Here is an 18,724-nt window from a genome sequence, read left to right as displayed (position 1 = left end):
GCAGACATACATCTAAATGTATGTTTTAATTTGAAAGATGTAATAAAGTTGTCAGATATGCAGAAATTAAATGAGATCAAACCTGTTAATACAGTATATTTTTTGCACACACCCTTTTCTATTATACAGCAGAGTAGAGGTAAAAATACAAAAATACATTTCATTCTAGTTTCGTTAAAATTTAAACTGTAAAAGGCAAAACTTGTTTAACTATATCAAGGATCTTTTTGCTTTGTTTAACCTCTGTGTCCCCAGTTAAGTATTGCTTCAGAGGATGAGACGAATGATTTGTAGCGTGTGTGAAAACGCCATCCCTGACCGGGATTCGAACCCGGGACCTCGGGGTGAAAGGCCGACACGCTACCATTAGCGCTACGGAGGCCGGCCTTTATCAAGGGTCTAGGCTAAATATAAATTACTCTGATGCACTGCAAGCATCCTTTTCGCCCTAAACTTCTTTTCCTTATCCTTGATCCTTCCTTCCCGTTACCGCTTCCGTAGATGTACGTCTGACCCTGCTAGTTCTCGCTAAGGATTTCAGGACGTGAAGAGCCGTTTCATTTTCGGTATCTGGTGGGGAAACTGCCTGTGGACCAACGTAGACGTCTTCCCTTATTCAGTAAGTAAGCATTAAGCCTAACGTTGAAGGGCCGATCAAATAAAGGCGGGTCTTTTTATCCTTGTTCCGAGTTAAAAATTTAATTTTCAAATTATTTCAACTTTTTTGTTTGAAAATTGTTATTACTATGAGAAAAAACATACATTTGTACAGGACTCGGTTTAGCCTTGTTTTAATTTACTTGTACTTAGTTAAAACTCCTTTTATTATGTGCATACATCTTTATTATTTTTATAGAATATAGATTTGTGATAGGTCAGTGCATTTATCTGACCTTATTCGAAAAACAACATTCACTATACACTTTTTAAGGTCACTAACCCAAGTTTTATTACAGTGATAAGCTAAAGATATACATTTTACTATATCGGTATGATGAATGTAAATGTATTTCTAGCTTGTGAAAGCTAGAAATATATTTATAAATATTATTATATATATATATATATATATATTTATGAAATATAATACAACTATTTTAACAAGTTAAAACTGAATGTGTGGTTTTTTTTGGGAGCTGAGATGTGTATTCTTTATTGGTTACCTGTCGATGTTTTTGTTTTAAAAGTTTTGTACTTTAAATCTTATCTTTTTAATTGTTTCTGTATATTTTTACTTACAGAAAATTACATTTTTTTCTGTTTGTACCGAATGGAATTTACTCTGTATGTACGGATTCTTGACAGTGGATTTCCTATGAATTCTTAAACGGGTTTAAGTTTTGTTTGCTACTTAAAGATAACTTCTTTCCAGAAAAATATTTTCTTTATTATTTTCTAGGTATTTTTATTTACTTTGTAGTCGTTTAATTTGTAAGGCTGTGTTTAACATAACAATCGTGCGATTTTTTTCTCACAGTGACCCGTTTGAGAACAGTCCCATAAAAAATGTATTTCCCATAGTCGAATTAAGTTACGTTTATGAGAAAAGTGATAATTTATTACATGTCTGCATATATACTATTTTCAATTACGTATATATGTGTATTACGTCATTTTTTTTTATACAATGCCATTTACTGATCGCTATGTTACTACTCTTTGCCCTTTGGATTAAGAGCCAATCTGCATGTTCCCGGATTTTAAATAAATGGAATGACCATTACTGTGACGGTTAATTGCAAATAAGGGTTCTAATCATAATTGATCTTTTATTTTAAAGACTACAACCTCATGATGCATAAACTAAACATTTTCGAAAATCTCCGACGTTCAATAACAAGCGAAGAGAAGCAAGGTTTATCCTGTCTTCATATTTTTCAGAACTACAGCTGTGAGGAGTACTTAACAAAGTTTGAATGCAGTTTTCATGAACATATTAAACGATTTTAGTTGGTTGTAAAGAACAAAAGACGATAATTTAATAATATTTCATGAATTAGAAGCTGTTCTGGTGAAGTGAATGAATTTTCCTTGTTTTTTTTTTAATTTTTTTATGCGATACTTACATCATAATTTACTTATATTACTGTAATTAATAAAAAAAAACCGTAATTTATGTTTGTCGTAACACAACTTTAAAACATTTTTTCTGCTCTCGCGGTTTTTCTAAAATCTTTATTTAAAGTAAAGAGTAGTTTTTCGTGTAATTTGATTTTACAATCTGACCGACGCGCGTTTGCCAAAAGCGAATTCATTGTGACGTAGTAGTAAAGTTGAAATGTTCCTTGAATTAGATTTTTGAAATTATTTGTTGACATAAGTCGTTTTTTAACCGTAGGATGTTGAAATTTTTGGATTTAGGACTGCCGTAACATGTAGTAGTTGTGCACCTCCCTTTTTGATTGCAATCAACTGAACCAAAAGTATCCACCAAAAAAGCTCAAAAAAAAAAAAATTGGGTTTTTGACTTTTTCTTAACTCCAGTAATAAGCCCTCATTGAGAGCTTTTGAACGATATCATACATAAGTGGTACTTATTTTCATTGGTTCCAGAGTTATAGCCAAATGAAATCTTAATGAAAATTTATTTAATAATTAAATTTATTAATAATTATTAACCTCTGATTGTAAAATAATTTTTACGATAAATAATAATTCAGTAATAACAATATATATATATATATATATATATATATATATATATATATATATATATATATATATGAAGAAATATCAGAAGTTATTACTAAAATGAAATTTTATGTACTTTTCATTTAAAAAAAATTCGTGTATGTAATTTAATAGGCGTACACGGAAGTCGTATGGTGCCCACATCAGATTTGGTGAAACTTCTGATTATTTAATATTAATTCAAATAATAGTAAAATATTGTATAAAGATAGCCCACTACAGTGTGTCATTAAAAGTTATGGGTATCCTAAATTTATTGATGCAAATGAATTGAATGTGGACGAAGTGCGATACTGAATTATCAATAGACCCTAAGACGTTAGAATTAAAAAAAAATAAACAAAAACTTTGTCAATGGTCAGGAAAATAATATGGTCACAGGTGATATATCGATTTGGGTAATAATTTTATATTGTATATTAATTGTAATTGTTATTATTGTATTGTATATTGAATTGTTGTAGGAAAACACACCTGTGCCTGATAATCAACCCCACGGTGTTTTATTTGGGGATGGGGTAGTTATGTTACAGTAAAATCCTGACGCATTACATTCCATAAGCCACGTGTGCTTCATATCACTTAATAGTTAGAAATCTACCGTGTGATTGAATGCAATGCAGATGCATTCTGTACCAGGTGTACAGAATAATTCTTCAGTTCTGAATAGACTCGTCGAGTAAAGTTCTGTTGCAGTATTCGTTCTATGTACTTCATCGTGCTTATTTAATTCATCTTTAACAAGTACGCGAAATGATGTTAACAATTAATTATTTACAGTTAATGTATACTAATTGTAATAATGTTAATTGTATAAATAAAGTTCATATTTTTTAAAAACAGACCTCGTTGAGTTTGAAACTTGTGTGAATAGGTCTTGAATTGCATATAAACTAAAATGTGTATGTGTAATTTAATAGACGTCAAGGAAGTCATGTGGTGTCCACATCAGATTTTTTTTTGGGAGGTGAATTCGATTTTCTCATTCTTTAAAACGACTAAAAATTACATCGGCCCAAAAGGGAAATATTTTTTAAATTTACACTGAAATTTTAATTATACTGTTTAACATAATGTAAATTTCAAATAAAAATTTACAGTCCTATTAATTTAAGAACTATGTTTAAAACGAGATTTCTTTATGTCGTAGCGAACTCTCCATTTATATTTTTCTTAGATATCTGACCGAGTGAGCGCTACTGTTTGGGAAATTATTAATTTATCGTTTCCCTCGTTTTTTGAGTAATTCTTATTTTAATTCACGTTTGCATGTTGTTGAATTAGACATTTGTATCTTACTCGAGATGATTCGGCTAGTAAACACTATTGACCTGCATTCATTAAACCGAATGAACATTGACCGTTCAATAATAGATGTGGGTTATAAGGTTTATTATTTTGTTATAAGTTCGTGTTAATTTACACGTAACTGTTTCGCCTGTTTAATAATTATTCTCTCTTTTCCAGTTTTAAAAGGAGAAATTGGGACTCACACGTATCATCCTATATATTGGTGTAAATATGTACTGATTTAAAAGTGTGTACTCATGTAAAGGTGCGTACTTTGTGTAGCAAAAATACGCACGCGAGAACACAAACCTCAACTTGTAGAAGTTGAGGTTTGTGTTGATTGAAACAGAATTGTTGATTTTCCGTGACAGACTAAATCGAATGCTAGTTAAACAAACTTATTTTAATCATAGGTCTTTTCAGTCCCTTTAGACCGGTGCCGCTGTTTTCCAATTTGGCGTAAGCTAATGTTATTGCTAGCGTTTTTTTGGTTGAATTAGGAAGATACGTATTTAGATTGTGGTCGAAAATTTTATCAGATTTGAATGTCTGTTCATTTATTATGAGGGTCGTTCAATAATTAAAGTAACAAACTGCTCTGAAACTAAAACGGTTTGTTTAATCGGTGACTTTTTTTCACCGTCGGTGAACATAATCTCCAGTAAAATTAATACACTTGTCCCATCTCCGAATCGGCTTATTTATGGCTGCTGCAAAGAAATCTGTGTCTTGATGTCGGAGCCAATTTAGAAAATTTTGTTTTACGTCGTCATTACTATTAAACGTTTCACCGCGTAGTGTCTCCTGAGTAGACGAAACAAATTGAATACGATAGGGCCAAGTCAGGACTGTACGGGGGTGAGCTAATACTTCTCAAAGCGATTTGTCGATGGTTTCTCGAGTTACCTGAGCTGTGGCGTTATTGTGAATCAGAATGATACCTTTGGGCATTGGCAGTATCCAAGGTGTTTTTTTGTCACAATACTGCTAGCTTCACCTTGTCGATAAACATTTCACAGGAGTATGCGCTGTTTATTATTTATGATCGTCTAGAAAATTAACAAAACCCGAACCTTTTACATCCCAAAAGATTATCATCATGATTTTCCTGCTTATGATTGAGTTCGGAATTTAGATTTTTTTTATCGAAGAGTCGGAGGAACCCCATTTACGGGCAAAGTGTAGGGCTGGCTAACAGGTTCCGCAAGATGTTAAAAGAGTATGTGTGCCTGCGACCTACCGACTAAACCTCCTATCTCACCGTTTCTCTCCTCCCGGAGCTGGCCCCGCGATCAAGCATAACTCGGCCCCGGGAGGTCCCTTTGAGCTCAGGAATTAGGAGTCACCGTGCCTCATCACTGTCGCCCATCCACGAAAGTGCGGACGAACGACGGCTCCGCAGGGAGGTATCCATCCACCCTTCAATCTCCGTTCGTAATCTTCATCTAAATCCTGACTAGGACTTTACCAGTCTATTCCGTGGTCCTTGCTTTGGTTTCTTTTCTACGGATGGTATGAGAGATCAAGTCATTGATGGAATTCCATGTGGCTTCATCGCAGAGCATCTAACATGCGATGTTCTCCGGAGTCAATGAACCCAGGTGTTCATATTGGCACTTTAGCGTTTCACATCTGGGGCAGCGGAGTACTACCTGTTTCGCATCATCACGTTGTCCCCATTATGGGCACTCATCGTTTAACGCTCTTTGGCATTGAAAAAAATACAGCCGGAAACAGCCATTGCCGGTCAGAAACTGGGGTGAGCGCGTAACCGAGCTCACCAAATCCCCGAAGGACCTACGGCTTAATCTCAGGAATGAGAGGACGAGTCCAAGCACCCGTGGATGCCTCGTTCCAGCGTACGTACCATCTTTCCAATAAGAAATCGTTTGTTTCCCTTTTATCGACACCCGCATACGACTCGCACCACGATTTAGCCAGTATTTCAATAGGTGGTGAGCCTGCCAAAAGGAATGCAGCTTCTGCTGAGACGCTCCTGTACGCCGAGCACACCTTCAGGGCCACCCGCCGCTGTAGTCTCCAACGTGCATACGTTTTTTGCTGCACTAAGAGCCTTGCAGCACAGTGGTATACCGTATAGTAGAATGGAGAAAACTACATAAGTGTAAATTTTACGCTTGGAGGACATGGATCCTCCAACGTTCCCCAGATACTTACACAAGACCCTGAGGTCCTCTCAGCATGACCAGCCACGTGGTTGACACGTGTAGTAAACGAGCGCCTCCGGTCAACGAGAAGCCGAGATACTTGACTTTATTGTCTGGGTAGATAATGTGCTTGTTCACCTCAAATCGTATGCGCTCCAAGTGCCTCCTTCCAGCTAGGACCACCGCTCTAGATTTTTGCGGGGCCAAACCTAGGCCATGTTTCGACAACCACTCATCGATTAGGACCATGGACCGATTCGCCTTCGAGGTAACATCCAACTCTCTCAGCCACGATGACAAGTGCCAAATCGTCGGCAAATGCTACGGTTGAAACCCCTTCGGGATAAGACAATCTAAGGTCATCATCATACACGAGGTTCCACAGAGCAGGCTCCACAGCCGAGCCCTGTGGAACCCCGCACTGAACGTTAATAAACAAACGCTGGTACCTCAGCTCATACACCACCTTCGATTCTGAAGATATTTCTTGAGTATCCTTTTAAGGTATAGTGATATACCTTTCCTCTCAGGGCTTCGAAGATAAGATACCCAGCTTACAGAGTTAAGCGTGTTTTGTACGTCCAAAAGAATCACGGCTGAAATACTCCTGGACCGCCAAGTACCGTTGGTGGTGCGTTCCGCCACGCCTATGATTTGTCTGGCAGCATCAACCGTTGAACGGCCCCGCCTGAAGCCGAGCTGCAAATCATTTAAACTACCATTCACCTCAACCTTTTGATTTAGTCGTCTTACGAGCAGTTGCTCAAATAGCTTGCAAAAGCTGTTCGTAAGGCACTGCAGCCGATAAGCGGTAACGTGCTCAGGGCCGCCAGGTTTCTCAATAAAGACCAGCCTGGACAGCTTCCAGTCATCTGGAATGTAATCATGAAACTTCAGTTGAACTTTCAGAACGTTACTCGACAGTCAATGAAGTTCGACTGTCTTTAAAAAATTTTCTACCCGCTCGTAAAATTTTCTGATTCATTCATAAAACTTCGATAGTATTGTTTGGTCGTACGAGAGTAAATGATAACTGATTTTTCACCTTCGGAAAGCAAAAAACGGATCACTGCACGCTGTTCGACTAATTTCCAACTTTAAGAGAACTCGCCATCGAAATTTTGAGGTTATATACAAAACAATTTTTCTTTTTAACAGCTGATCAAGTCAGCTGAGCAAGTCATCACAGGGTAACCGACTTGCTGTTCTGAAATTATAATACAGTATTGTACAACATAATACGTATCATACAGGTTCTGTTGCAGTATCGGCCCGTAGCCAAAATTAGTGGGGGTGCTATTCCAGAAAGTTTTTTCTGGGCCTTTTCAAGGCCGTGGTTAAAGTTTCCTGTAAAATAAAAGAACCGAAACAATTAACCAAATAAAATAGCTGAAAACAGGATAATAATCTAATTTTACTCTTTATGACATTCAAGAATATGATACACGGTTTTTAAGCACATTGTGCTTAAAAAATGTATTGTAAAAATGAGTGATAAAATAATAAAATGTCTATACAGATAAAAATAATAAATAGTAAAATGTGAATACAGATAATATTTTTTTGCTATTATTAGATAATAACATAATAAAATGTCGGCTTAAAAACACTATAGTCCGGTGGTGCTTAATTTAAATTTCTACGTACACAGAAACAAATATATGATTACTTTTTACTAATTATATTCTTTCGCCCTTCTAGCATGTTTTTCGACAGATTTGGCAGTCAAAGAGCCGTTGCTTTCCGCCATCTTCTGATTCTACTGAAAAAACAACTAAATCACTTTCATATTTCTTCCACCGTCTAAACTAGAAAAGGAACGATCAAGAATGTTCCATACACACGCGGAGTAAAAAAAAAAAAAACTATCTTTCACCAGCACGCCAGGGTCGGCACTGCGGCAGCTGCAGTTCTCTCCGTCGCAGCCTCGCGTGCAGCTTTCTATGTGCGCATGCGCACAACAGCCAAACACCACGCCGCTGGAACTGTGAAGCGCACAGTTTCATACAAAAATTTTTGTATCTTTTCCATAAACTGGGGAATAGCTACTGACTTTAAGCTGAAGGATTATACATTGTACAAGTATAAAGAAAAAAGGACTCATTATATTAAATGTTACCGATAATATTAAGTGGAAATAGGGGGTGGTGCAGTTCCACAGTGCCTATACGCGAGCCGTCATTGTTCTGTTGTACGAACCTACTTATCAACTGTTGTGCCTTCATAACTATTTGCGTCTTTAATTATTGAATGATCCTGTACATCATGCATGTTTGGATATTTCATAATGTTGAAATACATTAAGATGTAATCTTTTTGATGTGTTGAATGTTTTTGCCGATGTTAATTTTCGTGGATTTGTGATTTTCTGTATTAAATGGTTGGGAAATATCGGTTATGTCACTTGATATCCTTTGACCGGTTTATTTTATCACTGAAGCTATGCCATTTGTCCATTATAGAACATTTAGTGGTTGGAGCATTACCTACACATTGTGTTTTGTCAAAAAAACACACGCGCGCGCGTGTGTTTTTTTTGCTGTATTGTATTCAATTTTTTTAATTATGGAATATTTTCACAAGTCTTAAGTGTATGTTTAGATAGATATATTTTTGTTTTCGTTACTTTTGCTTTTTAGTTTTATTTATTATAATGATTTTGTGTAGTAGTGAAAGAATGAATGCAGTCGGACCTATTTGCGTGTGCTAATTGCTTTACCGTGTTGAATTCTGTGTAGTTTTCAGGTGATACGACATGTGTTGACGTTTCTAATGATCTCACCGTAAACATGTCAGTGTCTCTGCTGGGACCATACTTCTTACACTTGAGAGACTGTATAAAGTCGGATGATCGGAAATGTGGTGAATAGGTGTATTGTTTACCGTTTTTCTGCATATTTTAGAGTTGTGCTTTTGTCAGTCGACTTTTATTTTGATGAAGTCAAGAAATATATTTTATTTGTGTTCCTGTTCAGGTGAAAAGTTTAATTTACGGTGCATACAGGTATGTTAAAGTTCGGTACATTACGACGATAACGTGGACGTATCTGTATCATTCTCATTTTGTGGATATATTCATGAGTATTCGAGATATTTATCGTGTATGTTGTAAAAATATTTCTGGTAGGACGAAATTCGGGTAAGGGTCATCTCCCACTGGGCTGGTCTAGTGGTTAACTTGTCATCACAAATCAGCTGATTTCGCAGTCGAAACTTCTAAGGTTCAAATCCTAGTAAAGTTACTTTTATACGGATTTGAATACTAGATCTGGGATATACCGGTGTTATTTGGTGGTTGGGTTTCAATTTACCACACATCTCAGGAATGGTCGACCTGAGATTGTACAAGACTACACTTCATTTACATTCATACATATCATCCTCATTCATCCTCTGAAGTAATACTTTACGGTGGTTCCGGAGGCTGAACAGAAAAAGAGAGAGGGTAAGGCTCATCGGAAGACCGTCGTGTGTAAGATTTGTTTTTGAAAGTAATAAAGTTTGATTTTTAGTAAAGATTAGTTATTATTGTGATCGAAACTTGTGATGGTACTTTGTTGTTCGAGTTTGTTTTATGAACGAAGAATGTCTCCGTTATCGCTGTTTTAGTGTAGAGGTTTTTTACCTCGAGTAATGCTGATGTTGATTTATGAGATGTGTTGATGGTTTTTTGTGTGAAGGTTTGTGTTGTTTCTTATTATGCGTTTGGATGTATATTATGAATAGCTTTTCTTCGTGTCGGGCGACTTTTCGAGCAGAAACAGTTTGATAATTTACTAAGGGGCGTATCTGAACGGGTGAGGTTTTGAAAAATGTGCTTTTGAAAGAGCGGTGGCTTCGATGTGGATTTATTTAAGGAAATGAATTTATGTGTTTGGATTCGTCAAAATGATATTTTCAATCGCGATTTGATGTTTGCTAGGCGGCAGTTTGCTCTGTAATGTTTGGCTATTGCGTTATTATTTTTGTAATTTTTTAGGCTCATACGTTTCAATGTTTGGGTTATGTTAATCGTCGAGTTCTGTTTGAGTATTTGTTTAGTTAAGAGTTGTAGTTTATTCTTTGTCGTAGGTCATCTTGTATTTCGGTGTTTGTATTTTATTCAGCTGTTTTCTGAGCAGAGGTTTATTTTGATAAAAGGTTGTTATTAGCTCTATTGAGAAAGTTATATTGAGTTTAGGTCTTTGTTTAATTATTTTATTACGTTAATTGTAGATATAGTGCTTTATTATGAGTAAATTACAATCCTTTCAAAAAACAATAAACTGTATATTTGTTATAATAGATAGTTCACAACCTCGGTAGAAGGCTTTTATAGTACGCGTAAAACATCTATTGCTCTGGAACTTTATAAAATATACAACCACTGTGATAAGCTAAATCAATCGGCATTCAAGTGTAATAAACTTTTCGACAGATCCCAGACGTATGTCTTCCTAACTCCAAAAAACCGAGGGATAATATTAACTGAAGCAGAGTAGAAAACGGCTGCACCACTCATTAAAAATAGATGCAAAAGCTATTGTTAAAAATCTGATGTGGACACCACATGAATTCCTTGTATGCCTATTAAAAAATTAATTTTTTAATAGGCGTACTTATACACATTTATTGCTGCACTTCATTTAAACTTATTTCATTTGAAAGTGAGATACAATCCCCCAATTCTTTAATATAGTGGACAGTTATACAGAAAAATGGCCCTCAAACTTTCGTTAGCATTTTATATTAATTTTGTTTCACGTCGCTCAAGTAGATATGTGGTGTAAGTGAGAACGTGTCGGATCCGTAATCATGCACACATCGGTTCGAATCCGACTATATACACGAATTAAAATTTTTTTAGAGGTTTATTTATTAATAAATAAATTAACCTCTGTAAAAATTTTTGAATTAAAATGAAAAGTACATAAAATTTTATTTTACTAATAACTTCTGATTTTTTTCATTTTTTTTTTTGTAATGTTGTTATTGAATTATTATTAATTGTTAATTTTTTTACAATCAGATATTAATAAATCAAAACTTAAATGAAAAAAAAAGTTAAAAAAAAATATGTATATTAAGTCGGATTCGAACCGATGTGCTTTTGTAAGATACAAATATTTTTTTAATTAAAATTTTATTTGTCTATAACGCTGGAACCAATGAAAATCAGTACAATATATAGTTGAAAAGCTGTCAACGAGGGCCTATTACTACAGTTAAGAAAACGTACAAAATCCAAATGTTTCAAAATTGAAACCCCGCTTTATGTAGAGGTCTGACTGTATGCACAGTTTTGGCCCATTCGATTGCAATCAAAAGGGGAAGTGCACAACTAGATGATACTACAGTCCTAAATACAAAATTTCAACATTCTACGGCTAATCATTTTTGATTTATGCGAGATAGGTACGTACGTACAGACCTCACGCCGAAACTAGTCAAAATGGATTCAGGGATGGTCAAAATGGATATTTCCGTTGAAATCTGAAAACCGAAATTTTTCGCGATTACAATAATTTTCTTTACTTCGTACAAGGAAATAATAATACGACGTTTTGTTTATAAATGTTACATTAAAATGTTTTATCGGTTAATCATGAATAATAACATTCCAAATAATTCGTAAAAAAAGGCAAATAAAGGTTTTTGATGTAAAAATTCAATCTGTGTATTTAATACAATTTTTCCTTATTTCTGTTTTTATAAACGCGCGAATATGGGTAATTATTAAAAATCCAAGTCGTATCGAAAAACTAATCGAATGCCCCTGTCCGAAAGACGTTACCGGTACGAAGATTACGATCGGTTGCAATTTCCTATTGTTAATTGTTGACATGAAAACAGCGTTCAAATCGATCGATTATTTATTCGATATAAGAAAATAAAATGTTAATTTGTTGTCGAAAACAAATTTTAATAGTGGAGGGTAGGGCGACTTCTCATTTCAATATTTCAATTTATTACCATTTTTTCCCCCGTAAAATTAGTTTTATTTCCAAAATTAGTTTATTATTTATTATGTTTTATCTTCAGGTTTTAAATCATTAGATTATACTGTTATACGCCGGAAATTTAGTATTAACATCTTGTTTTAAAAACATGTAACGATGACCGATCGGTTTTATGCCTGCTTTCTAATTAATATTTTGTGTTATTAATATTTAATATAACGTATCGTCACTAGTGTTATCTCGTTCGGGTGGCAGTTAAGTTCAGTTCTGATCGGAAGGGTGTTTGAAAGGCAGTACGCCGAGTCGATAACAGTTTGAACTGATAACGAGTTAGTGGTCTTTGCTCCGTTGAGGTCGAAATGTGTTTATCGTGTCCATTAAACGTTTTACTGTCAGTGTGTCGTGATGCCGGCGTGCGCTAACGAATCTTTGAGCAGGCTGTGGTCGGCTACTCCTAACGGGTGCCTTCAACGCGGAAGCCCGCCGTCACCTTCTTCTCCAGGATCTATTTCCCCTCCGTTGAGGTTGGATCGTAGTCAGTCGTTGGGTTCGCTGACCCGGCCGTCATCTTCTAGTGTATCAGGAGCGCCGAAGCAGGAACCGGAACCCGGTTTATTAGCTCGTCTGATCGGATGGTACCCGTCATTCATATTACGGTTCACGCGTAATTTAATAGCGACAGTAATCTATTTAGCGTGGAGCCAATTTCTTTTCATCGTTCCTACTTTATGGTTATCCGGATGTTTGTGGTTATTCTGGAAGTGCTTTCAGCCTCCTCTAAATATACTCAAATGGATGTTAACGTTTCTCTACACGCCTGCTACTGAACGTTTTCGGAAGAAGCGTACGGTTCTTGTGAGTTGCGGAAGCACAGTGCAATCGGTTCATTTATCGAGAAATTTGTACATGGCCGGATTTAGAGTAGTTGTTTTTGAACTGGAAGGGTTATTCGGTCTCGCTCGGTTTTCGACCGCTGTGGAGCGATTTTATACCGTACCTAAACCGGAAGGTGATCGTGCCGAAGCGTATATTAGTGCTATAATTAATATAGTCGAACGAGAGAAAGTAAGCTGCTACATTCCGGTCAGCGTCACCAATAGCGCGTATTACGATGCTTTGGTCAAGCCGCATTTAGAAATCATCGGCTGTACCGTTTTCTGTCCGGGTCTTAAAGAAGTATGTCTTCTAGATGATACCTATGAAGTGATGAAACGCTGTCAGTCTGACGGAATGGCGACACCGCATTATTATCCTGTAAACAACAAAGAAGATATCTCTCGTTTGTACGAGAAAGGTATTTTACAAAGCGGGGATCACATCATGGTCAACGTCGGTCCTCTGGGATGCCGAGACCGCACAAAATTAGAAGTACCGCGTGACAGGAAACTATTTAGATTGACGCATTCGGTCAGTCATCAGCGACCCTGGCTTATCGTACGCGATTATCCTGGAGATCACTTTGTTACTTGCACGACGGTTAAAGAGTCCCAGGTGGTAGCGAACGTTATTTGTCGTGTGGAGCCTAACGGTGGCGGTCTATTACCGGTAGATCATCCTCAGATAGATATCTGGATGCACCAGTTTCTGGGAAAATTACGTTTCTTGCGCCCGCTGTCGGGTCATCTGGCCTTCAGATTCGTCGAGTCTTCACCGAGCGGCAGCATCGTACCCTTAGGTTGTCGAGTGGGATTGAGTTTACCTTATATCTGTCATACAAGCGTCCATCCGAAAATCGTTTGCAAACCTTGTCGCCATTTCAACAGTAACTCTACCGGTCCTTTGATTAATAAAAGAGGACGGTATTGGATGCACGAGTTATTGATAGATACCATTAAGAGACCTGGAATAGAAACGTTTATTCGACTTATTGTAACTTTATTAAACAAACGAGAAGTGTTATTTGTGTACTGGGATCCGCTTCCCTACTGTGCGTACTATCATTTGCAGCTACCGTTAACCAACATTTTGAGGTTTCTTCGCGGTCGTCCGGTCCATCACGGTAAAGTGCAGCACGCCAGGTTCAACAGAGCGTATTCAGTGCCCATGTACCAGCTACCTCCTGGATTAACAACTTAATCGGATGTGTTTTTAAGTGTAAAAGTTTTATTTATTAATAATCGTGTCTATGTTTAGCGCTCAAAAAGCGGAGAGTGTAATGTGTCACAGCGAGCTTATTTTTGATTAGAGCCTTCACCTTTTAAACCGAATTAAATCATTACAAGAATCTGCGTTTTAGTCGTTTAATTTAATCGATTCAAATTTTAGTTTTTTCTTTTTTATGAATTTTGCTCAGCTTAAATTAGTTTTCTGTGATTAAAAAAGGACAGAATATAGTGAAATTAGATATTTTTATAAGTATCTAATTTATAAAATTATAAAATCTTATTTGTAAAATCTAATTTTTATAAATTATCTATTTTTATAAATATCTCTGTTTTATTTTTATGGAATTTATATAAGTTTTTATTTTTATTTACGTCATGGAGTTGTAACAGCGTACAAAAAATTAATTTTTTTATTATATTGGTCTTATATTAAATACGGTAATTGAATTTGTTTAGATATTTATATCTTGAGATTCTTGAAAACTGTAGTGCAGAATGATTAAAAAGGTGAAGGTGAAGGTTTTAAACGCTTAAAAGTTTTGGTGATCAAAACTTTACGTGAAGGCGTGAAATATGTGCAGATTAAGATGTGTGTAAGGTTTGTAATTTAATTTAAGAAATATTACAATATTAATATTTCTCAGAAAAAGTAATGTAACACAAAAATTGTAGACTACTTTTATTAAAGTATTATTGATAAGAGAATTCTATCAGATCACTATTTAAATTTGTTGCTAATTTAATTTTACGCACAGCGTCCAAGATTTAAACAATAAAATGCTGTGCTTTTTGTGAGTATATTATATAAACGCTATGCCGATTTATTTGAATTAGTTTAAATCACATGAAGGTCATATTTTTACTTGAATATTTTTAAACGACTAGCTCGATTTAGCTGTTTTAACAATCGTATTTTTATCAGGATCTGTTCTCGTTATTAGAGAACGTGTAATCTAATCCGGATTCATAATTCTCGTCTTATTTCGACCTAGTCGTTTAAATTTAAGTAAAATGAGTATACTCTTTTTATAAAAAATATTTTAAACGCGTCTGTTGCAGAACAAATGGTAAATTTACCTATTTTTCTGTAAAACCTAAGTTTAAGACTTATAAAAATAAATGCATCATTGTAATGTAGCCGCTAATACTCATTTTATTTTTACCTATTGTGGTTTTTATTTAATTGCATAGGGAATAATATGTTAGGGTGTAGTTATAGTAGAATATTTTTATTTATTTTACTCGTACTCTGATAGCTAAAATTTACTAACATAAAAAATCATAATCTGTCTTAATTATAGACCGATAAATAAGATTAAATAAATAAGCTAAAAAAAAAATTAATAAATTTTATTAATTTAATAAGTTTAATAAATTAAATTAATAATCGACTAATTCTTTCGCTTTGTTATTATGAAAAAAATTTCTTTTTTAAATTTGGTAATTTTGGAAGATTAAGGTTTAAGAAGTTGAAGTAAACAGTTAATGTTATTTTTACATTACTTTTGATGTAAACATAAACCACTTGATACAAATAAAATCGTTCACTATTAGTGTTAATATTTTTAATTAAATTGAATTTTTTAATTTTTATCACTTATTTTTAATAGTTTTCAACAATTAAATTTCTAATTTAATTAATTAAAAATATCTTACTTTAATCTAAAACTATTAGGTAAATCGACTTGTATTGCTTGCACCTTACTTTATTCACCGTTGTGAAAAATGTTATTGTATTATTATTTAAAATTTGAGATGTGGTAATTTATACGTTAGTGTAATTGTTTAATTACCAAAATTAATACAAATTTGTTTGTAATGTTATATATATATATATATATATATATATATATATATATATATATATTATCAGTTATTATTTTTCTAAACTCTGTTCATTTTTGTTAGATTTTTTTGTATAAATAATTTGTACATGTTAACGATGCATATTACAATATGCTAACTGTACCGATAAGTAGTAGGCGTGCTATATCTTTGTTGATGAGTATGGATCTTAATAATTCGCTTTTTTAACAACGATAAAAAATGGTATTTCAAGGAAGTTTTATTTCCAGATCGCTTTTCTTTTAACATGTAAAATTCATTATATTATCCGACATTATTCTTCAAAAAATGAAGAAAATCAATGTTTCTGTAGGACTTTAAACCTAGGTCGATTTTTATAACCGTCTGCCATGCCCAAAAATAATTATAATAAATGTGGCCGGTTAACCGGACATCACGGCAATAATATGTCATAATAATTTCTTCTCGGGCAGTTCGGGCGTTTTTAACAAACATTTTTCCTATTTTGGCCATTTTTGAAAATAATTATCTTGATCAGGAATTATTTTTTTTTAAAAACTAATGTATTCGATGCGATAAGCTGAAAATCTGTACGGTAATTAAAAACAGTCGTTATTAAAATGTGATATTTGTAAGAAAAAACGAGATTAAATATTTTGCGCAAGAGGGGGCGGTGTACAGTAGCTTTCGCAAGAAAATGATTTGCCAGCACCTTACGAGCATTTGAGCAAAAAATTGTCAGACTATTTATTACGTGTTATTACAGTACTTTCCTGTTTGCAGTAGATATTTAGAAGTTATACGGAAAGAATTATTTTTCAAATAATGATTTCCGTCATCTCATAAACGGTTTATTTTAATTTACTTTAATCCCGGTCAGGCATGGCATTTTTCATACGCTACAAAATTCCATTTCGATATCTCGCGCACAAGCTTCAAGCTTATATGGTGATATTATCAAGCTAAAAAAAATCTACACTTACAATTTCTTAGTGTATCTAAACAGATTTTTTAATTTTTTAAAAATAACCATTTCTGACCGAATGTTTTGAAAAGAGGCCGATATCTGGATAAATGATCGAAAAACGATCAAATTTGGCAAGGACGGTAAAAAAAAGATTTCATTTGTTGTCGAATTAATAATGTAATTTATTATTTTTTGTGGACGTTACACGCGGATGTTTTGTGGAGATAGATTAAAAAGTAATTAAAAAAACGTATTATAAAACGAAAAATATTTTTGAAAAAAATATTATGATGCGATTTATTAACCTGCGTACTCATCGCCAAAGAAGGAGTGAAAAACCTATCTTTTTTCTGCTTACGTACCTTCAATTTTATTGAAATCGATACGGTTGCAATTTTTTACTTTTATATTTTTTAAGGAACATCATCAAATATTTCACTTTTTAATGGATGTTAAAGTTTTGGGCCTATATGCTTCTTAGTTCTGCAGTGTTAGCGCGCCCCGGCGCTCTTATGCTTTGTTACCCTTACTTGCTGTGAGTAAGAATTGTTTAATTAGCTTTATACAGGAAGATATCGCAGCTTATAACTTATCGAATTCATTAGTAGATTATACGTGAATTTACGTAGAATATTAGCGATGTTACGATTTGAGACTAAGTAAAACGCTGTTGTTTACTATCGATTTGAACTTGAGAAAAGATAGATTACGTTTAGTATGTAATTATTGTGCATTAAGAAAAAGCTATTGTTACAGTTACTATTTTCATTTTTCAATTGATTTAAGTGAGCATGAAAATCTAAGTAATAAATTTGGAGATCTTATAAAACCGTTTATGTTCTCCGCTTCCGCCAGCCTATTCTCCGTTAATTGTTTTCAGTTTACTTGTATCCAGTATTGTCGATAACAATGCTTTTAACATAATACCGAGAATGTAAACTACATCAGTTAAGAACTTATAATTTTGATTTTGTTAACTATTATAAAAATATGAAAATTTGCTAAGAAAATATTTTTCAATTGAACAGAGAGATTTTTCAGTTCTTCAAGCCGATTACCGGTTACATACATTACCGGTTACCACATTTTCAAATGTGACAGGTATTCTTATAAAATCGTGATTAGGTTTCCATTCATTTGACTGTTTTCATTTCTCAAGTGGTGCGTGATACTTTGTTACTAACTTCTATAAAATAAGTTAGTTATTGATCAAGTCATTCGACCCGATCAATTATTTTACATCATTTCAAGCCTTACCAAAAGGACCGATTTCGATGTTATTTTGTTATTGTTATGAAACTTCCCTGGAAGTTCCCGTTATCAATTTCGGAAGAATTTTTAAATGAGAAATTACATCGTCTACATAGACGATTTAAAGAGACTTTTTCTTTTTTTTGTAGTCGTTTTGTCTTACTTATCGGATCGATAGCGAAATTATAGTATTCCTGATCTCATTCTGATATTCAAAATAGTCAAATAAAAAGATAAATTTTCTCATTCCAGTGAGCCTTAGCTCGTTCTCCGTAGTAATTTATTTACACATTTTCTTTGTGTTCTTGACCAAATGTCATAAACTCGCAAGTTTATCGCCTTTGTGTTTCTTGCAAACGGCTATTTTCTTATAGATTTCGGTTTTTCCTAATCTATTAATTATGTTAGAATTAAAAATAAAACAAAAAGTGTAAAATTAAATGGACTTAAAAATAAAACTGACAATATAAAACCGCATTAAAAATAATACTTATCAATTCTTTCAAA

At 34.1% G+C, this 18,724-nt stretch overlaps 2 protein-coding genes across 2 annotated transcripts in view; both read left to right on the top strand.

The window, feature by feature from the left end:
- Root (ciliary rootlet coiled-coil, rootletin) overlaps positions 1-18,724 on the top strand; it is a 340,123-nt gene that overhangs the window by 19,414 nt on the left and 301,985 nt on the right. The gene's annotated exons all lie outside the window — the stretch shown is intronic.
- On the top strand, positions 12,376-15,533 carry LOC142334189 (uncharacterized). Its single transcript, XM_075382005.1, has one exon. It carries the CDS (start codon positions 12,494-12,496, stop codon positions 14,162-14,164), a length of 1,671 nt encoding a protein of 556 aa, XP_075238120.1. The 5' UTR covers positions 12,376-12,493; the 3' UTR covers positions 14,165-15,533.

Source organism: Lycorma delicatula, chromosome 1 (genome assembly GCF_047948215.1).
Source record: "Lycorma delicatula isolate Av1 chromosome 1, ASM4794821v1, whole genome shotgun sequence".
NCBI lineage: Eukaryota > Metazoa > Arthropoda > Insecta > Hemiptera > Fulgoridae > Lycorma > Lycorma delicatula.
This window is presented reverse-complemented; position numbering and strand designations above follow the sequence as displayed.